The sequence below is a fragment of the Oncorhynchus tshawytscha genome, linkage group LG19 (assembly GCF_018296145.1).
Source record: "Oncorhynchus tshawytscha isolate Ot180627B linkage group LG19, Otsh_v2.0, whole genome shotgun sequence".
Lineage (NCBI taxonomy): Eukaryota > Metazoa > Chordata > Actinopteri > Salmoniformes > Salmonidae > Oncorhynchus > Oncorhynchus tshawytscha.
In genome coordinates this window covers 32485863-32513362 of record NC_056447.1, presented here as the reverse complement: position 1 = coordinate 32513362, position 27500 = coordinate 32485863, and the positions used below count along the sequence as shown (strand labels likewise).

General features: G+C 42.3%; 1 protein-coding gene across 2 annotated transcripts in view; it reads right to left on the bottom strand.

Moving 5' to 3' along the window:
- The window catches only part of LOC112218979 (SH3 and multiple ankyrin repeat domains protein 3-like), a 273940-nt gene that overhangs the window by 126146 nt on the left and 120294 nt on the right, over nucleotides 1-27500 (bottom strand). For both annotated transcript variants that reach the window (XM_042301595.1, XM_042301596.1), the window contains exons 7-9: nucleotides 24238-24354; nucleotides 1281-1358; nucleotides 379-445 (exon numbers count right to left, since the gene is read on the bottom strand). In XM_042301595.1, the coding sequence (XP_042157529.1) occupies nucleotides 379-445; nucleotides 1281-1358; nucleotides 24238-24354 (262 nt within the window). The remainder of the gene's footprint in view (nucleotides 1-378; nucleotides 446-1280; nucleotides 1359-24237; nucleotides 24355-27500) is intronic.

Sequence of the window (27500 nt, the reverse complement as noted above, 5' to 3'; positions counted from 1 at the left end):
TGTTGCTGGCCTAATCAACATGACAATGTATGCCTTTATTCCTAAGGCACTGCCGAGGGTATTGAGTTAGGACAACATCTTACTGCATTAAATTAGGAATCTGGTATATTCTTTCCTTCAAACACTAGATGGCAGACTATTCACACATAGCAGATTGACACCCAGTACCCTGAATTACACAGAGCAAGTGCACATGATCAGGAATCATTACTGACTGGGTGATTACAGTGGCTATAGTCCGAGTGCTGAGGGCTCTCTAACCCTCTGACACCACTATGGGAGATCAGTCAGGGTAATTCAGTCTAGATTCATTCATTAGAGTCCAGTGACCACCTCCTGTTAGCCACATACCCATGGCATGCACTGTAGTCTACTCACCAACGTCTGACACTTTGTGGATCTTGATGATTTCAGCCAGATCAAAGTTTCCTGCTATAATGGCCACCTGGAGGAGGAGAGAGGGAGGAGAGAAGAGGGGATGGAAGGGGAGGGAGGAGAAGCATAAGTCAAATATGTGTTGCGTGTTTGTTCCTTTCCCAACTCTCAACTTCTCAATATGAGTGTTCTGTAAAGCAAGGCTCCCATTGGAAGCTGTCCTTGTCATTGGGAGAGAACAGACGTATAATACATCTACTCTAAACTACAGGTAACAGGGGAACACATTCCATTCAAAGCACTTTCTCTCTCCCACCTTCCCTCCATCCTTCAATATCATCTTTTTCAGACTACATGTCCATCACTAATTCTATCTCACCCCTCTTAATTGGCATTACTCTATGGTTCCATCTCTTAATCGTTCTCTCTCTGATTAATATTTCACACATTGGCATCCCTTCATTAAAAGGCTGATTGTAACAGATGTCTGACAGCAGCGTGTGTTTCTGATTTCTGGCACTGTGTGAGCATGTGGATGTGACTGCGTGCAAGTGTACATGTGAGTGTGCTGGTGGTGTGTGGCGCCAGATAGCCCTGTGTACAAACAAATGAACATTGATGTACTGAGGAAATCTGTGTTAATGTCAATTTGTCACAAGCTTAATCACACAGCTTGCCACAGAGGCAGGCCAGTGTACAGAAACAGTGTTCAAGTGGAGTTGCCTTTATGCCCATGTAGTTATCACAGAACAAATATACAGATATTGTTGAGCTCCCTTGACCTCCAAGAGTTGCAAAAACTTTTTCCATATTAAGTCACACAAAGTTGTCCTCATGGCATATGGTTACGGTATAACTAGAATGTAATGTCTGATAGAGGCCAGCTGAAGGATGGGGAGTCTCACCTGAAAGGCTGTCTGGCTGTTGTAGTTCTTGATCTCTTTATTCACTCCCCGAAACAGTAGAACTCTGGTACAACTATCCTGAAAGAGAAAGAGATAGAATTGGATACTTTTGTTAGACAAGTTAGATCATTTGTGAAATGTTGGTATTTTGGTTGCATATGGATGTACAATTCATCAGAACACACACAAACAAGCACACATGCACAACCGTGCATGTGCACACACACACACACACCAAATATATATGAGGCTCCAGTGAGTGCCAGCTCTGTTCTCTAAATTGGTCCCAACAGTCTGATAATTACACTGACCAGAGAGGGAGAGGAAGAGAGGCTCACTTCCTCCCTCCATTCATCCTGTAATGCTAGAGCCTTCCTCGTCCCTTCTCTCCCTCTCAGAAATGTATTTCCTTTACCCTCCTCTTCCATCCTCTCTCCCTCCATTCATAGCCTACATAACATGTATGTTGCTGTGTGAATGTGTGATCTAGCCCCAATGTTATATAATTGGGGCTGTGTGTACATGTATAGTCTTCTCCCTCTCTCCGGAGTGGTCCATGGGTTAAGGGGAAGGGCTATGTGTTTGCAGGGTATGAATAGAATTAATAGCGCTATGATTGACCTTAACCAAACTTGTGGCTGCTCTCTTCCTGGAGCCTTTTGAGTCATACTGTATATACACTCACAGGAACGCACATTTCTGTTAATTTTACACTGATCTTATAGGAACCTTAAGTCAGAGTTTGTGTGTTTTTTAAAGGTAAGCAGAGAGAAATGAGGAATCCACACATCTTCCTTTAACTAACAAGGTGGTTCAATAATGCAGTGCCTTTCCTATAATAGCTCTATAATCACTTCATGCTAATGCTAGCAACCCTTCCGGCAGTTAGCTTAGCTAATCACTAGACGCTTGTACAGTACTCCCATGGTTTAATCCTGACACTCTTTCTATCTCCAAGGTTTCTCCTCTTAGACTTCATCTGCCACCTTCAGATAATGGCTACAGTGTGACGACCCTGCCAGAAAGACACACTCTCTCTCTCTCTCTCTCTCTCTCTCTCTCTCTCTCTCAATTTTCAAATTATATTCAAAGGTGCTTTATTGGCATTGGAAACATAATGCATACTGTATGTTTACATTTCCAAAGCAAATGAAAAACAACAAACAGTAAAAAAAACTACCAGAAATGAACAGCAAACATTACACTCACAAAATGTTCAAGGGAATAATGGCATTTTAAATGTCATGTTATTGGCTATGTACAGTGTTTTAACAATGTGCAAATAGAGAAAATATATAAATATACAAATAAATATAGGTTGCATTTGCAATGGTGTTTGTACTCCACTGGTTGCCCTTTTCCTGTGACAACAGGTCACACATCTTGCTGCTGTGACTGCACACTGCGACACTTCGCCTAACAGAGTTTGTCAATATTTGGTATGTTTCTAAATTCTTTGTGGGTCTGTATGAAATATGTGTTGCTAATATGGTCATATAATTAGCAGGAGGATAGGAAGTGCAGCTCAGTTTCCACCTCATTTTGTGGGCACTGGGTATATAGCCTGTCTTTTCTCTCGACCCAGGTCTGCCTACGACGGCCTCTATCGATAGCAAGGCTATGCTTACTGAGTCTGTACATAGTCAAGGACTTCCTTCATTTTGTGTCAGTCACAGTGGTCAGGTATTTTGCCACTGCGTACTCTCTGTTTAGGGCCAGATAGCATTTTTGGTTGAATATTTCTTATGTGTCAAATAATTATCTTGTTGTTTTCTCACAATTTGGTTGGGTCCAATTGTGTTGCTGTCCTGGGGCTCTGTGGGGTCTGTTTGTGTCATTTAGGTTGTGCAGGATGTATATGTGGTCTGTCATATGGTCATTTAGGTTGTGCAGGGTGTATATGTGGTCTGTCATATGGTCATTTAGGTTGTGCAGGGTGTATATGTGGTCTGTCCTATGGTCATTTAGGTTGTGCAGGGTGTATATGTGGTCTGTCAAATGGTCATTTAGGTTTTGGCAGGGTGTACAGGGTGTATACGTGGTCTGTCATATGGTCATTTAGGTTGTGCAGGGTGTATATGTGGTCTGTCATATGGTCATTTAGGTTGTGCAGGGTGTATATGTGGTCTGTCATATGGTCATTTGGTAAAAAGCCAATTTCACATTTGCATAAGACAAATGTAGGAGTCTGCTGTTAATGATAATGCAGAGGATTTTCCAGAGGTTGCTGTTGACGCATATTCCACTGTAGTTATTGGGGACGAATTTGTCTCTACTTTTGTGGATTGGGATGATCAGGCCTTGGTTCCAAATATTGGGGAAGATGCCACATCTGAGGATAATGTTAAAGAGTTTAAGCATAGCCAATTTTATCTTGTCCATATATTTTATCATTTAGTTTAGGAAATAATCAACATCCCAGGGCTTTTTGGGTTGGAGAGTTTGCATTTTGTCCTGTAGTTCATTAAATGTAATTGGAGACTCCAGTGGGTTCTGGTAGTCTTTAATAATAGTTGATTCTAAGATTTGTAATTGATTGTGTATATGTGTTTGCTGTTTGGTCGTTGTTAAATGGACAAAAAGATTGGAGATAAATAACTCATGTTCGTGTTGTTGTTTTGTTTAGTGTGTTCTCATTTTCCCAGAAGTGGTTTGATTCTATGGATTTTTCCATTACATTCAGCTGATTTCTGACATGTTGTTCATTCTTTTTCCTATATTAGCATATTTCTGTCCTGTTTGACCATTTGTCATCATTGTTCATTTTCTTTTTTTGTTGTCTGCTTGACATTTTTAGATTTGATAGGGAAGCTGAAAGATCAAATATACTTTAGCCTTTCCACTGCCAGATCTACACCTTCACTATTGCAGTGAAACATTTTGTCCAGGAAGTTCTCTAAAAAGGGTTGAATTTGTTGTTTGACAATAGTTTTTGGTATGTTTGTACACAATGCTCCTTCCATCTATAGCATTTCTTAATAGTAGGCAATTTATCCTGCTTTTTTTCTTCTCTGTTCAAGTACACTGTGATTTTGCTGTGATCCAATAAGGGTGTCAGTGGGCTGACTGAATGCTCTGGGAGACTCTGGGTTGAGTTCGGTGATAAAGTAGTCTACAGTACTCTCTCTCTCTCTCTCATGTTGTAAAGCTGCTGTAAAGCGTAGCATGGGGGTGGCCTCTTTTAAAGGCGTTTAGATGTCTTTATTTTTACTTTACACTTAAAGGTGAGGAGCAAACTGTAGCTAATGTCCCCATTAAGTCTCTGACAGTGAATTAGCTAGGGCGGTTAATACACATAGAGGTGGGCTGTGTGTGTGTGTGTGTGTGTGTGTGTGTGTGTGTGTGTGTGTTTGTTCTCCCTTAGGCAGGAGTCTCTAGCAGTAGCAGGATAATCTACTGGGAATGAGAAAGTATCCATTAAAGAGGAGGCTGACAGGGGTGAGACATGAGAGACATGTGATAACAGGGGTGATAAAGCAGGAACAGGGAGAGAGAGATGAGTGGAGAAACAGAGAGAAGGGAATTATGGGATTTATGGGAATTATGGGATGGAGAGAAAGAGAGGCAGTGGTTGTTCAGTGTGTGTATACCTGTCCCAGACCTGCTGTTTTCAACTCTCTATAGACAGCCGGAATGGTAGAGATACTCTTAATGATCGGCTATGAAAAGCCAGCTGACATTTACTCCTGAGGTGCTGACTTGCTGCACCCTCGACAACTACTGTGATTATTATTATTTGACCATGCTGGTCATTTATGAACATTTGAACATAATCTCCACCCGGCACAGCCAGAAGAGGACTGGCCACCCCTCATAGCCTGGTTCCTCTCTAGGTTTCTTCCTAGGTTTTGGCCTTTCTAGGGAGTTTTTCCTAGCCACCGTGCTTCTACACCTGCATTGCTTGCTGTTTGGGGTTTTAGGCTGGGTTTCTGTACAGCACTTTGAGATATCAGCTGATGTATGAAGGGCTATACAAATCAAATCAAATTTATTTATACGTGTGTGTGCATGCTCTTTTTATTTGGAATGGGGAGATGAATGGCAGTAGAAAACCTATGCATCAACTGCTGCCTCTCAATTTACAACGACACACACATACATACAGTATACACACATATACACTCACACACAAACACACACACACACACACACACACAAATGCACAAACGCTCCAGGAGACCAATTATAGAGAGGGACATCTGTCTTCCTGCTTGCAGCCATAGTGATATTACAGGAAACCATTAAGAATCGAGCAGACTTCCTCTCCATGTTTCTTTACCATGATATACACTGAACATCAGCAGGTCAACTCCAGAGGAGTAGAGTTCCCCCAAAGTACCGTTGCTAAAAGCAATCTAAAAGCTCTGCATTTTACTAAATGGATGAATCATTCAGGAGACTCAGTTTTAAATACAGAATTCAACAGCTTTATAGAGGGTTCCATTGTCAAAAGAATGTAAGATACAATCGCATTTCCAATATGTTCCCTCTCCATGTCTTGTCTGACAGGTGCCTGATTCCACCTGGGCTCCTGGATAATAATGATGACAGAACCAGTTTGTATTTTGAATTTCGTGGTCTCACATTGAGATTTGTGGTTGGAAGTAAGATTTGCAAACGTGTTTGCAAGCTTGTATCATGATGTGTGAAAAATGTAACAATGGTCGCAAACTTGTAACTTCACATTTGAATACATTCAATAAGATTTGCAAGCATCATTTATTTTATAAGGCCAGGCTTGGGTTCTGTCACTGTTGTCACACTACCAAGAGATTAGTAAGATTGTAGAACGTTTTGTACATTTTTAGAAATGTGTTCTAGCACTCTGCCTTGTGTCGTGCCTAAGAACATCCCTTAGCCGTGGTATATTGTCCATATACCACACCCCCTCTGGCCTTATTGCTTAATTATATATAGTCAACATGTAGCTAGTTAGCTAAGTTAAATTGAAACTGCTATGGGAAAAATTCCCAACATCATCAATGTAGCTAACGATGTTCGATTTCTATAAATATATATATTTGCTAGCTATATTTTAAAGACTTGTTATTGACTTTTGAGAACTTCGTTCCACTGACAGTTTATTGATTAATTGGTGACAGGAATATGCCCCTCCTGCAAATAGGCTGTATTGTTTTGGTATAATTTGGCTGAGTAGACTTGTGCAAATTTACATTAGTGCTTTTAATTTAGCCAAGTTAGAAAATGACTGACTGACTAGGCTTATTGTTAGTCATGTTTTTGTTGTTATTGCATTTCAGGTGGAGAGGAAGTAAGATAACTAGAAAGCAGAAATGCTGCCAGACAACCACAGGACCCTAGAGGTATTATAGTCAATGCTCATGAACTTTAATGTATGTGAATTGCCCATTTATATCAATAACAAAATGGTTGGATTGTTTAGCAACATGTGCATTAAATGCTAACACGGCTTTAGTGATGAAAGGTACATAATGTATTTATTGTCATCTCACAACCAGGCCTCTGCATGCTGTGGCATGGGCCTGGATGGTGACATCTGCTTCCAGATGCCTGACTGAATACTAGGGCCTTCACTGGTACCTTACCTGACACTCCAGCTAGAGTCTCCTTATCAATGTCTCGTAGCCATTTAACACGTTAACATGTATCTTATGTTACCACTCATTCATACAGACACAAGAGCAGACTTATATTCACTTGTCTATTTGTCCTATTCTTCAGGCTTGTCTGGGATATATATGGTACGTGGTACACCTGTGTGATGTCTTATATACATGAATCAGAATGTATTCACCCTGGACATGAGACTTGCATTGATTTTTGACCTTTGAGTCATAAAGCACCAGGTGTTTTCTTGATGGAGAAAGTCTGCATGTTGTTAGATGTTTAAGTTAGCATAGTACTTAGTAAAACATTGGAAAAACAGGCTGAAAAATGTATTGTTTTGCAACAACTTTTAAAAAACAAACATGAGTAGTTTATACAAAACTTTATTCCGTTTGGTGATCATCCACCAAATTTGTCCATTGTCCTTGAGAGTTGCATCCTTCCTCGGGGAACTGTCTGCTGATAGGTGGCAACAGGGGGGCAGGTTTTTTTAATGTGCTGCTCTAGAGTTCCATGGCCCAGTAGACTCACCTGGGGATAGGGGGATGGACGTGTTAGTTTTAGTGAGAGGAAATAGCATGAGTTTTGGAGTGAGTACAGAAAATCCAACCAATGGCCCTGGATAATATGCTACATGTCATCACACAGACAGTCAGCCATAGTGAATGAGGTTTACATAGGGCATAAAGTATATTACCACCAGCAGAGCTTACTTATCTGTTTTCGGAGAGATCTCCAGGAGTTGGTCAGAAGGCTCTGGAATATTCCCTCTGTAACACATGTAGAGAGATTAATAGAGGTACTGAATGCAATTGAAAGAGGTACTGAATCCATTGTTGATTGAGGACTGTATGGGTGCCATCCAATCAGAAATGGATGCGTAAAAGACACAGCAACTTTCAAAGGGAAGTGTGTGTTGGGGGAGAGGGTTGTGTTGAGCTGTCCTTCAGGAAAGTTGCAGACTATCCTTCAACCAATTAAAAAGGTGGAACAGTGTTTTTCCTGACCAAACAGTTGTGCTGGACATATTTGGTTTGAAGGTATTCTTACTATTCTTACTGATTTTCTGGATTTTTGTTTTAGATTCTGTCTCTCACAGTTGAAGTGCACCTATGATATAAAATTAGACCTCTACATGCTTTGTAATGTAGGAAAACCTGCAAAATCGGCAGTGTATCAAATACTTGTTCTCCCAAGTGTATATTTAAATAAAAAATGCATTACTTACTGACACTGACATGGAGTGCTCCATGTTCCTGCCTGTAGCAGGCCTCAACGTGGATGTAGGGACATTTCCTGCCAACTCCTGCCTTAGACTATGGTTGTATCTACAGTGCATTCGGAAATTATTCAGACCCCTTGACTTTTTAAACATTTTGTTACATTACAGCCTTATTTTAAAATTGATTAAATGAAACATGTTCCTAAGCAATCTACACACAATACCCCATATTGACAAAGTGAAAACAGGTTGTTAGACATTTTTGCAAATGTATTAAAAATAAAACACAGAAAAACTTTGTATACATAAGTATTCAGAGCCTTTGCTATAAGACTCAAAGTTGAGTTCCGGTGCATCCTGTATCCATTGATCATCCTTGAGATGTTTCTACAACTTGATTGGAGTCCATCTGTGGTAAATTCAATTGATTGGACATGATTTGGAAAGTCCAACAGTTGACAGTGCGTGTCAGAGCAAAAACCAAGCCATGAGGTTGAAGGAATTGTCCGTAGAGCTCCGAGACAGGATTGTGTCGAGGCACAGACCTGGGGAAGGGTACAAAGAATAGCCGCAGCATTGACTGTCCCCAAGAGTACAGGGGTCTCCATCATTCTTAAATGGAAGAAGTTTGGAACCACCAAGACTCTTCCTACAGCTGGCCGACCGGCCAAACTGAGTAATCGGGGAGAAGGGAGAACCTTTCAGAAGGACAACCATCTATATATGCAGCACTCTGCAGTGAAGTCACTCTTCAGCCACTCTTCAGTAAAAGGCACATGACAGCCCGCTTGAAGTTTGCCAAAATGCACCTAAAGAGTCTCAGACCATGGAAACAAGATTCTCTGATCTGATGAAACCATGACTCTTTGGCTTGAATGCCAAGGGTCACATGTGGAGAAAACCTGGCACCATCTTTACGGTGAAGCATGGTGGTGGCAGCATCATGCTGTGGGGATGTTTTTCAGCAGCAGGGACTGGAAGACTAGTCAGGATCGATGAAAAGATGAACGGAGCAAAGTACAGAGAGATCCTTGATGAAAACCTGCTTCAAAGCACTCAGGACCTCAGACTGGAGCGAAGGTTCACCTTCCAACAGGACAACAACCCTAAGTACACAGTCAAGACAATGCAGGAGTGGCTTCGGGACAAGTAGGAGTGAACGCAGGAGTGGCTTCGGGACAGAGCCTGGACGTGAACCCGATCTAACATCTCTGGAGAGAACTGAAAATAGCTGTGCAGCAAAGCTGACAGAACTTGAGAGCGTCTGCCGAGAAGAATGGGAGAAACCCCAGAAGACTCGATGATGTAATCACTGCCAAAGGTGCTTCAACAAAGTACTGAGTAAAGGTTTTGAATACTTATGTAGATGTCATATTTCAGTTAGTTTTTTAAAAATAAATTAACAAAACATTCCAAAAATCTGTTTTGCTTTGTCTTTATGGGGTATTGTGTGTAGATTGATGGGGGAAAAAGCAATTTAATCAATTTTAGAATAAGTAACAAAATGTGGAAAAAGTCAAGGGGTCTGAATACCTTCCGAAGGCCCGTATCTCTGTCAGGCTCCTGGAAATCAGATGACAAACCAGCATAGATTAACAAAATGACATGGTACCTGTATTAAGTAAGTTGAAGTCATGACAGTTACAGGTTTTTGTTACAGTACTTCACTAACACCTCATTCAACTACTGTGATCTGAAATTGGAGAACAAAATTGAACACAGTTCAAGGACAGAAATCACCCACGTCTGTATTATTGAATGAGCTTCCCAAGTTACACGCTTACAATTCTGCATTATAGAGAATAACATGTGTGGATCTAGTTATATCAATTGTTGTGAATAAACTCCAATAACAACTTTACATTTAGCTAGCTAGCAAATGGCATTTATCTCAACTTTATCAATCAGATGGTTAACTAGCAAATAATATATTTGTTTCCCTTTGCATCTAAAGCTGTCTGATGAAGCTAGCCAGTTAGCTAACATTAGCTGCTGTCAATTTAGTCTGAAATGTACCATTATATTTTACATGTTAAACTACTGTCATGCCTTTAATCCCAAAAATGGATGTACACACATAAAATAGATGATTACCTTCAAGTAGTTTTATTCTAGTACTTTGCACGGAGAAGTAATGTCGAGGTGACTGGTACGGGCCGCTTCCCTGACGGACCTACTATCTTCATTCATGCGAGGGTAGTCTTTGCTTGTGGATCTTCTGACACATTTCAGTTGAATGCATTCAGTTGTACAACTGACTAGAATCCCCCTTTCCTTTTCCCTTCCCTTTCTCTTGACCTCAGTGGGTGGGTCAACTCCCACTACACTCGTTTTAGGCCTGGATTATCCCGCTGAATGAGCCTCTTTCCCGGTGAGGCGGCTTCCCTGTTTTTTCCTACCCTGAGCTGGAGTGGAGTTGACCCAAGCCCTAAGCTCCACTTTATCAACCGGGTCACCCCTCTTGGTCTATCCCTCCTTGCCACAGAGGTTAGCTTACTCCTTCCTTGTCACGCCCTGACCATAGAGAGCCTTTTTATTCTCTATTTTGGTTAGGTTGGGGTGTGACTAGGGGGGGTGTTCCTATCTAGGTTGTTTAGTTCTATGTTGGCCTGGTATGGTTCCCAATCAGAGGTAGCTGTTTATCGTTGTCTCTGATTGGGGATCATATTTAGGCAGCCATTTCCCCACTGTGTTTTGTGGGATCTTGTTTTTCTGTTATTACCTTTGAGCACTTAATTTACATCTCGTTTCGCTGTTTCTTTATTTTGTCTTGTTCAAAGTTCCACTTCAATAAATATGTGGAACCCAGATCCCGCTGTGCTTTGGTCCGAGTATGCTTCCAACGACGAGCGTGACATTCCTACTGATTACACTTCAGGGGTAGTTTGTGACACGGTATACTACACGTCAGTGGGGGCTATTTTTATGTACAACACCAACAAGCAATCCATTATTTATTCATAGTCCGCTCTGTCCTATTTTATTACGTGGTGTGGCTCTTACTGTGTGATTTATTGCCGTTCACGCAAGACACGTTCCAAGACAGGGTTAAACTATTTATTATAAGTGCGCCAAAATCTCAAACTCCTGGTCCTCCCTATCTAATTGACCGGACACACTCGCTAAGTCCTGGGTAGAGGGTTTCAGTTCAAATGAATTAAGATGAACTCTTAACTGAAAGCAGGGGTTCAGCACTTCATCTGGGTAGAAGACAAACTACAGACACCCAGTGCTCCTTTAGCGTGCTTTTTACATTGTAACTCTCAAGCTCCCCTTTGTTTTCCTACTCGAGCCCACAATACGGTCTGGCCACGGGCCTCCAAATGGCCCACCCACTGGGGAGCCAGGCCAATCCAATCAAAATGAGTTTTCCCCACATAAGGGAATAAATACAGACAGAAATGGTCCACAGTTTCATCAGCTGTCTGGGTGGCTGGTGGTGGGAAGAAGCCAGATGTGGAGGTCCTGGGCTGGCGTGGTTACACGAGGTCTGCGGTTGTGAGGCCGGGTTGGACGTAACACCAAAGTCTCTAAAATGATGCTGGAGGCTGCTAACAGTAAAGAAATTAACACTGCATTCAGCATGCCAATTAATGGACTGCAATCAGCATGCCAATTGCACGCTCCCTCAAAACTTGAGACATCTGTGGCATTGTGTTGTGTGATAAAACTGCACATTTTAAAGTGGCCTTTTATTTTCCACCAGCACAAGGTGCACCTATGTAATGACCATGCTGTTTATTCAGCTTCTTGATATGCCACACCTGTCAGGTTAATGGATTATCTTGGAAAATTAGAAATGCTCACTAACAGGGATGTAAACAAATTTGTGCACACATTTTGAGAGAAATACGCTTTTTGTGTGTGTGGACAATTTCTGGGATCTTTTATTTTAGCTCATGAAACATGGAAACAACACTTTATATTTTTGTTTGGTATAGTTAATACAAACCAGTAACACTTCTCTTTTGGTTCCACAACTTCACAACTGATGGATTTTATAGATTTGTTATATAGCAATTATAACGCAGAAGCATTATAAACAAACATACAATCAATAATACAGTAGAAAAATATATATACAGCATGTGCAAATGAGGTAGGATAAGGGAGGTAAGGCAATAAATAGACCATGGTGACAAAGGAATTACAATATAGTAATTAAACACTGGAATGGTAGGATGTGCAGAAGATGACTATGCAAGTTGAGATACTGGGGTGCAAAGGAGCAAGATAAATAAATACCGTATGGGGATGAGGTAGATTGGATGGGCTATTTATAGATGAGGTGCAGTGATCTGTGAGCTGCTCTGACAGCTGGTGCTTAAAGCTAGTGAGGGAGGTAAGAGTCTCCAGCTTCAGAATTTTTTTCAGTTCGTTCCAGTCATTGGCAGCAGAGAACTGGAAGGAGAGGCGGCCAAAGGAAGAATTGGCTTTGGGGGTGACCAGTGAGATATACCTGCTGGAGTGCGTGCTACGGGTGGGTGCTGCTATGGTGACCAGTGAGCTGAGATAAGGTGGGGCTTTACCTAGCAGAGACTTGTAGATAACCTGGAGCCAGTGGGTTTGGCGACGAGTATGAAGCGAGAGCCAGCCAATGAGATCATACAGGTCGCAGTGGTGGGTTGTATATGGGGCTTTGGTGACAAAACAGATGGCACTGTGATAGACTGCATCCAGTTTGCTGAGTAGAGTGTTGGAGGCTATTTTGTAAATGATATTGCCAAAGTCAAGGATCGGTAGGATGGTCAGTTTTACGAGGGTATGTTTGGCTGCATTTGTGAAGGATGCTTTGTTGCGAAATAGGAAGCCGATTCTAGATTTAATTTTGGATTGGAGATGTTTAATGTGAGTCTGGAAGGAGAGTTTACAGTCTAACGAGACACCTAGGTATTTGTAGTTGTCCACATATTCTAAGTCAGAACCGTTCAGAGTAGTGATGATGCTGGACGGGTGGGCAGGTACGGACAGCGATCGGTTGAAGAGCATGCATTTAGTTTTATTTGCATTTAAGAGCAGTTGGAGGCCAGGGAAGGAGAGTTGTATGGAATTGAAGCTCATCTGGAGGTTAGTTAACACAGTGTCCAACGAAGGGCCAGAGGTATACAGAATGGTGTCGTCTGCATAGAGGTGGATCAGAGAATCACCAGCAGCAAGAGCGACATCATTGATGTATACAGAGAAGAGAGTCGGACGGAGAATTGAACCCTGTGGCACCCCCATAGAGTGGTCCGGACAACAGGCCCTCCGATTTGACATACTGAACTCTATCGGAAAAGTAGTTGGTGAACCAAGCGAGGCAATCATTTGAGAAACCAAGGCTGTTGAGTCTGCCAATAAAAATGTTGTGATTGACAGAGTCGAAATCCTTAGCCAGGTTGACGAGGCACAGTAATTCCTCTTATCGATCAATCAGCTCCTGATCTGTCTTTCCCCAAATCTCCTTTCCTGATATTTTACATTGGTATTTATGTAGTTTTGCCCAAGCCCATAACTCCCTTGACTACAGCCACACAACACACCCTCACCCATACACGTGACATCTAAGCAAAGTTACACAAAATACATTGTCTCCTTTACATTACTCATTTACATACATGCCTACACAGTGTTCGGTAACACATTGTCTCCTTTACATATGATGTCTACACAGTGTTCGGTAACACATTGTCTCCTTTACATATGATGTCTACACAGTGTTCGGTAACACATTGTCTCCTTTACATATGATGTCTACACAGTGTTCGGTAACACATTGTCTCCTTTACATATGATGTCTACACAGTGTTCGGTAACACATTGTCTCCTTTACATATGATGTCTACACAGTGTTCGGTAACACATTGTCTCCTTTACATATGATGTCTACACAGTGTTCGGTAACACATTGTCTCCTTTACATATGATGTCTACACAGTGTTCGGTAACACATTGTCTCCTTCATATGTGACGACATTCCGTGGTGTCATCTGCTCCATGGCCCACGTGCCATCAAGCAACTCCACCAGCTCCATCCCAGGGCTTGCGTTTGAAGGGGGTTTCGCCATATAAGATGGCCCCACAGCAGAGGAACATCTGTATACAGTTTACCTGTACCTGTCACTTCCCCCCTGCCCTTGAGTGTGTTTTGCTGCTCTCTAGCTGCTTGCAGTTGAGGTCTCTTCATGTTCTTCTTCCGCTTCTTGATCTTTCTTGTTTCACTGTTACTAGAGTTCTGTCTGGGGACTGGAGGAGTCATCAGGTTAAATTGTATAGGCTCATTCACAACAGTAAGTAACATCGTTACTTTGTAGAAATGACTTCTCTTTGTTTTCAAGCTACTTCCTAAAATTTGATTGATGGACCCTCCATCCATGGTTGCAGCAGTATGCGGCTGTGGTTTTGGCTGATTGGTCAGGAGTAAACGGTCCTGCCCCTAGAGTTGCTCAACCCAATTGTTTACTTGCAAATCTCTTTCTACAAATGTATAAAACGTTATTATGAATCTCTTGGTAATGTGACAACAGAACTCCAAGCGTGCACCGATAAAAAAATCTGCAAGCGATTCACAGCTGAAAATTCATAGTAGTAAATGGACTTGTAATAATTCTGAAAATAAATTATGCTTGCAAATCTTATTGAATGTATTCAAATGCCAAGTTACCAGTTTGCGACCGTTGTTACATTTTTCACACATCATGATACAAGCTTGCAAAAATAAATGACTATTTGTGAATCTACTTGCAACAACAAATCTCAATTAGTGATCACGAAATTCAAAATACAAACTCATAGGTTTCTGTCATCATTATTATCCCATAGGCTCCACAAGTATTAATTGGCATGATTCAGAGGTTAAAATCTGTGTTCCTGTTATCCAATTCTAAGTTTGTTGTGTCTCTGCTCCATCACTCCCCTAAACACTGAGGGGCCCCCCCCCCACTGGCCTCCCACACCCCTGAGCTTCCCACCCCACTCTTCCCTCGACTCCCACTCTCTATTGGTGTCATTAACCAGTCTAATCTGTTCATTAACCAGTCTAATCTGTTCATTAACCAGTCTTCTCTGCTCATTAACCAGTCTTCTCTGCTCATTAACCAGTCTTCTCTGCTCATTAACCAGTCTTCTCTGCTCATTAACCAGTCTTCTCTGCTCATTAACCAGTCTTCTCTGCTCATTAACCAGTCTACTTCTCAACGACTGTCTCTTTATTGATACATCAATCTGGAAGCGGTCTGTCATATACTTCTCTTTTATCCAAATGTTTTCTTCCCTGTCTCCTTTGATTGGTCCTCTCCTTTCCTTTACTCGCTATCCCACTAACTGTCTTTCTCACTCCATATCCTTTCCCTCTTCATCTCTCTCATATGGATCTCTGTCACTGAATGTGTGTCTCTCTGTTGATTCATGGATCATCATGCAGACGCCCCCCATGTTCAGTCCCTTAAGCCCCACTCAGAAGCTCTGTCGCTGTGATCGATCTGCCCAGCGGTGGCCTCCTGGATCTCTAAACACTGGAGGGATGAAACCTGTCTGACAATAGGACACCGCAGAGACATGTGTCTATGATGGGGAGGAGCAAAACATTTTCCCCAAAATTGTTCATTTGACAATGAATATTCATTAGCATGACTTTTAAAATCTGTGTTCTTTAAGGCTACCATTTTCAGCACATAAATATGCCACTTTATGGCATTTTATGTCTTAAATGCACCAGTCAATAGTCTAACTCCCCTAAAACCAAAAAAAAAGTTTTCCCTCTTTTTTTCTCTCTCCCTTTTTCCCTTCGTTGCTCCTCCACCCCTCCCTCCCTCTTCAGGCAGTAGTAGAACATAGTCACTTGGATGTGTTACAAACAGTACTCTAGATTAAGTATTGATATTCTCATCCTCTAACCCCCCTCAGACATACTTTTGTGTGCATGTGCACTCAGTGTTCTAGAGCCTTTGAAACAGGTCAGCGTGCATGTGTGTGTCACATGTACATGTATGTGCATTTCACAGACAGAAATCTTAGCAACACATTTTTATACAAAGTCATATTCAGTAGATGTGGCCCATGTGGGAAACAACCCCACAACTCAGTAGCACTCGGCTCTCAGCACCTGAGCCATGGCTTTTCAATGAGTCACTTAAGCCTCAGTTCCCAATCCAGCACTCAATGTCTCATTCTCTCACTTGATCTTATCAATCGTATCTCTCACTTGCTCGCTACCAGGGTTGGGTAGGTTATTTTCTAAATGTAATCTGTTACAGTTACTAATTACTAGTCCAAAATTGCAACCAGTAACATACCTGTTGGATGACCCCCAAACTCAGTAACCTAATCTGATTACTTTCAGTTACTTTTGGATTACTTTCCCCTTAAGAAGACAAAAATTAATATTACCAAATGAACGACATCTATTGCAGGATAAATCAATGTTAGAGACATAGCTGTCGATAAATGCATGTTGCATTTTACTTTATGGGTTATGTAGGTTTCTAACCTATTGCTTTCTACTTCAATACAGATAAGAAAACAATTAGGCTGTATCTTTACAATAAAAACAGACGTCTGTCAGATTTACAGTCATTAAAATTGATAAAATACCACTAGGATTTTCAAGAATAGGACTTGGAAATATAGATTAGACTAATTGTTTTACCTAAACATAACCCAAAGACTAAGGACTTATTAGCTTACTTTGTTGTTTATATTTTTGTTGTCATGGAGAACTGATTGAGCTCATTGCTTACTTGTGGTCAGACTCGCTCAGGTGTGAACAAACTCAAACGTGCACCTTTTCTCAATGCAGATTTGCATGTCGTTGAGAAAACAGAAAGGTGTCAAAGTCTTTTTTCTACAAACAACCTTTTTGGATAAGAAGAATGGCGCCGGAGGGGATGGCCGCCGTTTTACGGGCTCCTAAACAATTGTGCTATTCTGTGTGTTTTTTCGCATTGTTTGTAACTTATTTTGTACATACTGTTTATGCTAAGATCTCTTATGACCGAAAATAGCTTCTGGATATCAGAACAGCGATTACTCACCTCGAACTGGATGAAGATTTTTTCTTTAATGAGTCAGACGTGATGGATATAATTTTGCTCCAGGACAAGGCCCAAATCCCAGTCATTCACATGAAGAAAAGAAGGAAATACAGGGGGCGGAGGTCAGGGTGCCTTGTGAAAATTTGTCAGCGAGTGAGTAACTCGCCCTCTGTCATCCATTCTATTAGTCATTGTGCAATCACTGGAGAATAAAATGGATGAGCTCTGTTTGAGACCATCCTACCAACGAGACATTAAAAATTGGAATATCTTATGTTTCGTCATGGCTGAGTCGTGGCTGAGCGACAACACAGATAATTTACAGGGCTGGGTTTTCTGTGCATCGGTAGGACAGAACAGCTACATCCGGTAAGATGGGGGGTGGGGTTGTGTGTCCATTTGTAAACAACAGCTGCTGTTTAATATTATGGTAGTCTCGAGGTATTGCTCGCCTGAGGTGGAATCCCTCTTGATAAGCTGTAGACCACTCTATCTACCAAGAGAGTTTTCATCTATAATTTTCATAGCCGTCTATTTACCACCACAAACCGATGCTGGTACTAAGACCACAGTCGATAAGCTGTATAAGGCCATGAGCAAACAAGAAAATGCTCATGCAGAAGTGGTGCTCCTAGACTTTAATGCAGGCTAACTTAAATCATTTTTACCTCATTTCTAACAGCATGTCACATGTGCAGCCAGAGGAAGAAAAACTCTAGACCACCTTTACTCCACACACAGAGACGCGTACAAAGTTCTCCCTCACCCTCCAGTTGGCAAATCTGACCATAATTCTATCCTCCTGATTCCTGCTTAACAGATGACGTGGATGCTATGCTACAGGACTGTTTGCTAGCACAGACTGGAATATGTTGAAGAATAAACCACCTCAGTCACCGGCTTCATCAATAAGTGCATCGATGATGTCATCCACACAGTGACCGTATGTACATACCCCAAAAAGAAGCCATGGATTACAGGCAACATCCGCACCGAGCTAAAGGCTGGAGCTGCCACTTTCATGGAGCGGGACACTAATCCGGACGCTTATAAGATAGTCTTTGCTATGCCTTCAGACAAACAATCAAACAGGCAAAGCGTCAATACAGGATTAAGAATGAATCATACTACACCAGCTCTGACGCTCGTTGGATGTGGCAGGGCTTGCAAACTATTACAGACCACAAAGGGAAACTCAGACGCGAGCTGCCCAGTGACGCGAGCCTACCAGATGGGCTAAATACCTTTTATGCTTGCTTTGGGGAAGCAACACTGAAGCATGCATGAGAGCAACAGCTGTTCCGGTGTGATCATGCTCTATGTAGCCAATGTGAGCAAGACCTTAAAACTGGTCAACATTCCCAAGGCCGAGGGGCCAGACGGAGCATGCGTGAACCAATTGGGAAGTGTCTTCACTGACATTTTCAACTTCTCCTTGACCGAGTCTGTAATGTAACTACATGTTTCAAACAGACCATCATAGTCCCTGTGCCCAAGAGAGCAAAAGCAACCTACCTAAATGACTACCGCCCCATAGCACTCACATCGTGAAGTGCTTTGAAAGGCTGGTTATGGCTCACATCAATAACATCATTCCAGAAACACTAGACCCACTCCAATTTGCATACCACACCAACAGATCCACAGATGACACAATCTCAATCGCACTCCACACTGCCCTTTCCCACCTGGACTAAAGGAACACCTATGTGAGAATGCTATTCATTGACTACAGCTCAGCGTTCAACACCATAGTGCCAACAAAGTTCATCACTAAGCTAAGGACCCTAGGACAAAACACCTCCCTCTGCAACTGGATCCTGGACTTCCTGACGTGCCGCCCCAAGGTGGTAAGGGTAGGCAACAACACATCTGCCAAGCTGATCCTCAGCACCCTGGCCCCTCAGGTGTGTGTGCTTAGTCCCCTCCTGTACTCCCTGTTCACCCACGACAGCGTGGCCAAGCACAACCCCAACACCATCATTAAGTTTGCTGACTACACAACGGTAATCGGCCTGATCACCAGCAGTGATGAGACAACCAATAGGGAGGAGGTCAGAGACTTGGCAGTGTGCTGCAAGGACAACAACCTCTCCGTCTACCTTGCCAGAATAGAGGAGGGGCGCGGCTCTGTTGCGACCTGCAGTGTGTGTGACGTTATCTTATGTTTTTAATTTGTACACTTAGTTAACAAACATTCTGCCAACCATGGATTTACAGTGGTGGGGTGTTGGACTGATCTTGTTGATCGTGTACATACCCGCTACGAACGGACTAAATAATGAAAACGCTGCTGGCAGCGGAATCCAATTACTACAATGCAACTCAAATACGAACGCGATGGATATCCCAATGGCCCATCTAATACCTGATTGTCTGCGAGTGGATCACAAACCCAAATGCAAACGTGGAAAACGCGGGGAATCAGAAAGACTTAAAAAAATTAAGAACAAACTCCCCTTACCCACCACCTTGCTGATTAATGCCCAGTCACTGAGGGGGAAAGCGGATGAGTTGTCAGCAAATCTGCGCTTCCAACACGAATATCGGGAATTTACTGAGACTTGGCTGGATGACAGAGTCCCGGACAGAGAAGTGGAGCCGGCCGGCTTCACTCTGGTCAGAGCGGACCGTGATCTGACCGTCACAGGGATATTTCACGAAGGGGGCATCTGCCTGCTTGTCAGGGACCAGTGGTGCAAATCGATCCTGGTAAGAGAGAGACTCTGTACCCCCAACATTGAACTGCTTTCTGTGTCACTGCGACGTTACTATCTGCCCCGTGAGTTCCCCCAATTGTTTGTTACCGTTGTGTACATTCAACCTAAAGCTAATATAACAAAGGCATCAGAGATTATTTATAATCTGTCACAGAAACTGGAATCCATCTCCCCGACGCACCCAAATGTATTTTAGGGGATTTTAACAACTGTACCTTGCGCAAAGTCTTGCGCACATACCATCAGTATGTGAAATGTCACACTAGGAAAAATAGGACTCTTGATTTGTGCTATGGGACAATACCAAAGGCGTTCTCTGCCACCACCAGACTTCCCCTGGGGACATCACACCACAATGTGGTCTACCTCAGGCCAACCTACTGTCGGCTCGTAGAGAGGGAGAAACCCACAGTTAAAACTACCTAGGCCAACCTACTGTCGGCTCCTGGAGAGGGAGAAACCCACAGTTAAAACTACCTCAGGCCAACCTACTGTCGGCTCCTGGAGAGGGAGAAACCCACAGTTAAAACTACCTCAGGCCAACCTACTGTCGGCTCCTGGAGAGGGAGAAACCCACTGTTAAAACTACCTCAGGCCAACCTACTGTCGGCTCCTGGAGAGGGAGAAACCCACAGTTAAAACTGTCCAGATCTGGAATGACAACAGTATCACTTGTCTCCAGGGGTGTTTTGACTATACAATGTGGGAGGTATTTGGTCTCCAGGGGTGTTTTGACTGTACAATGTGGGAGGTATTTGAGGACAGCAGCTCTGATCTGGATGAACTCATAGAGGTAATTTCAGACTATGTAAACTTCTGTGTTGAGTCAGTTGTGCCTACTAAGACCTGTAAAATCTTCCCTAACAACAAGCCTTGGGTATCAAAACATCTAAAATCACTACTTGATAGGAAGAAGACCAGTTTATGCTCGGGGTGATAGACAGGCTTTAAGAGATGTACAACGTGAGATCAAAAGACAGACACTGGTGGACAAGGAGGCATACAAGCAAAGGGTGGAGAGGACCCTCTCCTCAGGAAACACAAGGGTGGAGAGGACCCTCTCCTCAGGAAACACAAGGGTGGAGAGGACCCTCTCCTCAGGAAACACAAGGGTGGAGAGGACCCTCTCCTCAGGAAACACAAGGGTGGAGAGGACCCTCTCCTCAGGAAACACAAGGGTGGAGAGGACCCTCTCCTCAGGAAACGCAAGGGTGGCCTGGCAAGGGATTAAATCCATGGCTAGTGCCCCCCACATAGGCAGGGGAAAAACCAGTGCTGACCTTGGATATGAGGGCCAGAACATGGATAATGAACTGAATGTTTTCTTCTCAAGATTTGAATCAGACAACTTCGTGTCAGAGGTAAAACTAATGGAAGCATCATTACAAATGTTTGAGAGAGTTGTTGTTCAACAGTCTGATGTTCTTAAGTTGTTCAGGGGATGTAACACACACAAAAGCCCAGGCCCAGACCAAATAAGTGGACATGTGTTAAAGCACTGTGCTGAACAACTGGCTGGTGTTTTCACAGACATTTTCCAATCCTCACTCAACCAGCAACACATTCCAGTATTGTGGAAAAAAATCTATAATTATACCAATTCCTAAAGTATCTAATCCCTCTGTGCTGAATGACTATCACCCTGTCGCTTTGACATCCTTAGTTATGAAATGCCTTGAGAAAATTGTGAAAAGTCATATTCTCAGTGTCACCCAGAAGCTCCTTGACCCATTTCAGTTTGCCTATCAGCCCAGCAGAGGAGTATCAGCCCAGGTCAGACATCTAGGGGTGTAGTTGATCTAGATGCCTATTCTTACCTATAGACATCTAGAGGGTAACATGGTCTATAGACATCTAGAGGGTGTATTAACATGGTCTATTAACATGGTCTATAGACATCTAGAGGGTCTATAGACATCTATTAACATGGTCTATAGACATCTAGAGGTGGTATTAACATGGTCTATAGACATCTAGAGGGGGTATTAACATGGTCTATAGACATCTAGAGGGTGCCAAATCCCATGTTAGGGTTCTTTTTGTTGACTTTTCTTCTGCCTTCAACACAATCCAGCCTTACGTTCTGGCACAGAGACTCCTTCGGGACTTCTTAGACGGGGAGGCTGGTTTTGTGGCTGTTGGACTTCCTGAGCCAATGCTCACAGCGAGTCAAAATAGGTCCCCATGTGTCGGATATACGCAACACCAACACAGGCTCTCCTCAGGGATGTGTTTTGTCCCCACTTCTGTACATCTTGTACACTAATAGTTGTACTAGTTCCCATCCTGACAGACACCTCGTTAAGTTCACTGATGACACTGCCTTGATCAGCCTGTTGCATGATGACGAGGAACATCATGGCCCGGTCCTAGGTGACTTTGTAGAGTGGTGTGAGGAATCACACTTGGTCCTCAATACCAATAAGACCAAAGAGATGTGCGTAGACTTCAGGAAGCGTACAACACCTACCTCTGCAACATCTATCAGAGGTCAGAATTTAGAGATTGTAGAGGAATACAAATACCTGGGTGTCCACTTGGACAATAAGCTTCAGTGGAGTAAATGTAAAGACCTGGTCTACAAAAAGAGCCAACAGAGACTGTACTTTCTAGAAAAGTTGGCTTCTTTTCATATAGACTCTACTATACTGACTCTGTTTTACAAATCCTTTATTGAGAGTATTTTAACTTCTTGTATTGTTTGATGGTTTGGCAATGTCACTGTCAGCCAGAGAAACATGCTGAGAAGGATTATCACCACAGCAAGCAAGGTACTTGGAGTCAGACAGACAGGCCTGGATGAGATCTTTAAGGTCAGGGCCCTCCGTAAGGCTCACAAAATCATTTTAGACCCAAGTCACACCCTGTACCTGGACTTTGAATTACTCCCCTCTGGGCGCAGGTATAGGGCATCTCTCAGCAGGAAAAACAGAATGAGACAATCATTTGTGCCAGGTGTTGATATCCCTCCTAAATAGCTCTGGCGAATGTTCGCATTGATCCCGTAAGGCAAGCAGGCTAGTCTTTTTAATTTTTTTATTTCATGTTTTATTTCTTATTTCTTACTATTATTATTTGTATTGGTGCGTAACTGTTATGAAAGTTGTTTTGTCAATCTTGTTTTGTATTTAAACACCTTTAAATGTGTACATGACACTGCAACAACATTTCCCCATGGGGACAATAAAGTAAGGAAGTAAGTAAGCCAATGTGAGCGAGACAAAGGAGATGACACGCCCCCATTCACATTGACGGGGCTGTAGTGGAGCAGGTTGAGAGGTTCAAGTTCCTTGGTGTCCACATCACCAACAAACTATCATGGCCCATACACACCAAGAAAGTTGTGAAGAGGGCATGACAATGACTTTTCCCCCTCAGGAGGGAGGGGGAAAATGGTCCCCAGATCCTCAAAAAGTTCTACAGCTGCACCATCGAGAGCATCCTGATGGCTGCATCACCACCTGGTATGGCAACTGCTCGGCATCTGACTGTAAGGTGCTACAGAGGGTAGAGCGTATGGCCTAGTATATCACTATATCAGCCATACAGGGACTATGTACTAGGCGGTGTCAGAGGAAGGCTAAAAAAATGGTCAAAGACTCCAGTCACCCAAGTCATAGGGTGCCTACTTCTCTCTGCTACTGCACAGCAAGCGGAACCGGAGCACCAAGTCTAGGTTCAAAAAGCTCCTTCAGCTTCTACCCCCAAGCCATAAGACTGCTGAACAATTGGTCACCCAGACTATTTGCATTGACCCCCCTTACACTGCTGCTACTCACTGTTTATTATCTATGCATAGTCACTTTACCCCTACCTACATTACAAATTACCTCGACTAAGCTGTATCCCCGCACATTGACTCGGTACCGGTACCCCCTGTATATAGCCTCCTTATTGTTATTTTATTGTTATTTTTTTATTCATTTTTTACTAGTTTATTTAGTAAATATTTTCTCTATTTATAACTCTATCCCTCTATTTTCTTAAAACTGCATTGTTGGTTAAGGGCTTGTAAGTAATATATTTACACGGTTGTACTCGGCACATGTGACAAATAAAATTTAATTTGATTTTAATTTATTAGTTATCCTACAAGTAATCATCTAGTTTTTCAAAAGTTTCTGTAATGTCACAAAAACAATTCTGGTAACCGAAAGGACTACAGGTAGTTTTTTGTTGTAATCAGTTACATTCAGTTTGCCAGTCTGTCCACTCAAAAGTCTTCAAGCAGCAAGACACTGCCTGAGTGGACATATTGACAGAGTAAGTGATAGCAACGTTTCAAATCGCAGCCTTAACACACAGATGCATTCACACTCACACACACACACACACATATTTATCAAACTCCTCTGCACCACTACTTACCCACACACACAACCCTCCCCGCCAATATGCACCATACAGTGTGTTACCTGGTTGTAGAGGGCACAGACGTGAAGGGCGGTGTTTCCAGAGGCGTTCTGAGCAGCCATGTCGGCTCCGTAAAACAGCAGGTGCTCCAAGTGCTGAACATGACCATGACGGCATGCCTGTATGTGGAGACACATGGATGCCAGTTTGGGTTATTGAGGTATTTTGGGTGATTGAGATATCATACACTGTGTGATATTGGAGAAAGACAGTTTCGTTTCTCTGTTTTCTTCTCTTTGTCTCTCCCCCACATGCACTATAATTGTTGTTCCCTCTCTGTTTTGTCTGTCTCTGTCTCTCTCACACACACCACACACACACACACACACACACACACACACACACACACACACACACACACACACACACACACACAGAATACTAATACCATGGGGGGAGGGGGAAGGTAACTGATTGGAGTATAGTAATGGAGGGCTCTGGAAAGTTGGCCTGTAGGTCCAGTTTTAGTGCTGGCTTTCTCTCCACCCCATTCAAACTGGGTGAGAGTTCCCCTCTCAAAATACACACTCTTTCTCGCACACTCCTTTGGCATCTCTCTTTATTTTACCAGCAGCCGTCAGTTCAGTCCAGAGTATCCCAAACTAGCGACTTCATGTGGGGTCACCAGATTTAAATTTGGGGTCACGAGAGAAACTCGGAAAAGCAGTCTCTGTTTTCTTCCTACAAATCTTTTGAACGGTTTAAGCTACAAATATTATAACCCCATCACTGAAAGATAAGACTCTCAGGCACACTATATTTTTTCTGCAATTTTCTGCAATGGTGTAAAGTACTTAAGTAAAAATACTAACTAAGTCGTTTTTTTAGGTATCTGTACTTTACTATTTATATTTTTGACTGCTTTTACTTTTAATTGACTACTTTTACTTTTACTTCTTTAGGAATGTATCCTAAAGAAAATAATGTATTTTTAACTCCATACATTTTCAATTACATAAAAAAGTACACGTTATATTTTCAATGCTTAGCAGGACAGGAAAGTGGTCCAATTCACTCACTTATCAAGAGAACATTCCTGGTCATCCCTACTGCCTCTGATCTGGAGGACTCACTAAGCACAAATGCTTATTTTGTAAATTATGTCTGAGTGTTGGAGTGTGCCCCTGGCTATCTGTAAATTTAAAAACAAGAACATTGTGCCTTTTGGTTTGCTTAATATAAGGAATTTGAAATTATTTATACCTTTACTTTTGATACTTAAGTATATTTTTACAATTTGACTTACTTTTGATACTTAAGTATATTTAAAAACAAATATTTTTAGACTTTTAACTTTACTTGAGCCATTTTCTACAAAGGTATCTTTACTTTTACTCAAGTTTGACAATTGGTTACTTTTTCCACCACTGGTTTTCTGTTACACTCTATAATGCATAGAATAGAGAGGACAAGACCGGGCTCTAAATCAGACTGGGGAAAAAGATCATCATCAATGACGTTGTTCTTTTCTACACAGAAGATCATGTAAAAAGTATTGCCTGATGATGTTTTGAACTTCCCAATACCTTTCTGATCCATTTCAGTCACTTCAGACCATTCTCCCTTCAGATTGAGATAGTACTTTTACAGTAGGCTTTCAGACTGATTTGTTATAGACTGTCATAGCCCCAATTTAAAAAGTAAACATTGGCCATTGATTACATCACTTTTTTTTACATGGAGGGGTCATGACAATGCTTGGATATCAAAATGGGGTCGCACGACAAAAAAGATTGGGAACACCTGGTTTATCCTGATTATACTGTAGGTCTCGTAGCCTCCAGACTAACCCTGCATTGAGTTCTGTGGTGGCTGTGCTCTGAAGACGGTGGCAGGGAAGAACAGGGCAAGCAGGTGGGGGGATTACCATGGATGTCCCCAGACATGCTGGTGTGGAGAGTAGAGTGGAAGAGAGAGTGGTGGGAACATTAGAGCACTGTGGACACAGTACTGTTGACTGAGTTCTAGTGCTCCAGTCCTTTATGGTTTATATAATGACAGGGTCTGCAGAGTTTTATCAAGCCCTGTAGTGGTACTCCAGTTCCCTCCATTTAAAACCTTATGAAGTCTGCAGTGCTTTGGTGCCCCATCCAATTAGGAAAGTAATACTGTACTTGTTCCGCGTTGCTCTTCCACTACATTTTCTTCCTAATCAACGGAAGGTTTCCTCAAAATGTCAGTAGCAGTCTCTCTCTGTATGTATGTGTGTGTGCGTGTGTGTGTGTGTGTGTGTATCCGTGTGTGTGTGTGTGTGTGTGTGTGTGTGTGTGTGTGTGTGTGTGTGTGTGTGTGTGTGTGTGTATGTGTGTGTGTGTGTGTGTATCCGTGTGTGTGTGTGTTTGTGTCTGTATCCATGTGTGTGTGTGTGTGGGTATGTGTGTGTGTGTGTGTCTGTATCCATGTGTGTGTGTTGATGTGTATGTGTATGTGTGTGTGTGTGTGTTAGTGATGAGCAGGTTGACTCATAAACTGCAATCCCCGAGGTTATATCCATTGGGTTGGTTGGGTTTAGGGACATAAAATATTGTGTGGTTTACTTTTATCTGCCATTAGTGCGTAAGCCTAAACTTTAGGACTCAGAGTTTCCCAATCTAGATTTCGCAAACCCATGTGGTTTGAAAATGTCATCGCGAGATGGGGTGGTTCATAGAACCGGTAGCTGCTAGATGCGGTTGTAATTAACAGAGCGGCTTATGTTTCTTCCTACAAATGTTTCTCTATCTTTTGAATGATTTAAGTGACCAAATATTATGACCCCATCACTGAAAGATAAGATGCTCAGGAACACGTACTTACATACTGTTTGTGGACAAGACCAGGCACTAAATCAGACTGGTGGGAAAATAACATAATCAATGATGACTAGCAGGTTAGTGCAGGACTCAGATTTTCACTTTATCACATATAGTTAGGCATTTGTGGATGGGTGTGGTGGAAAGTGTAACCAAGTGAGAACGACCTTTGTTATTTCTTCAAACAATCAATCTTTATTATTGATTACAATTGCAATAATGGAGCTGGTAAATCGTTGAGAGCCCAACGAGCAGATTTGGGGTACAGCTCTTTATGGCAACGTACATCCTCCTGAATGTTCATGACAAACAACAAATGTCTGGAATGGGTCAAAAGGTTAGGATTTGTATGTGAGAAAGGAGTATCCCCCAGCCAGATAGAATTTGCTGTGAAGACTGTTCTAATTGTATAGAAATCATGGTTTAGCCCCTAGGTCAAGGTTCCTCCCATCAACCGTCCACAACAGAGACAT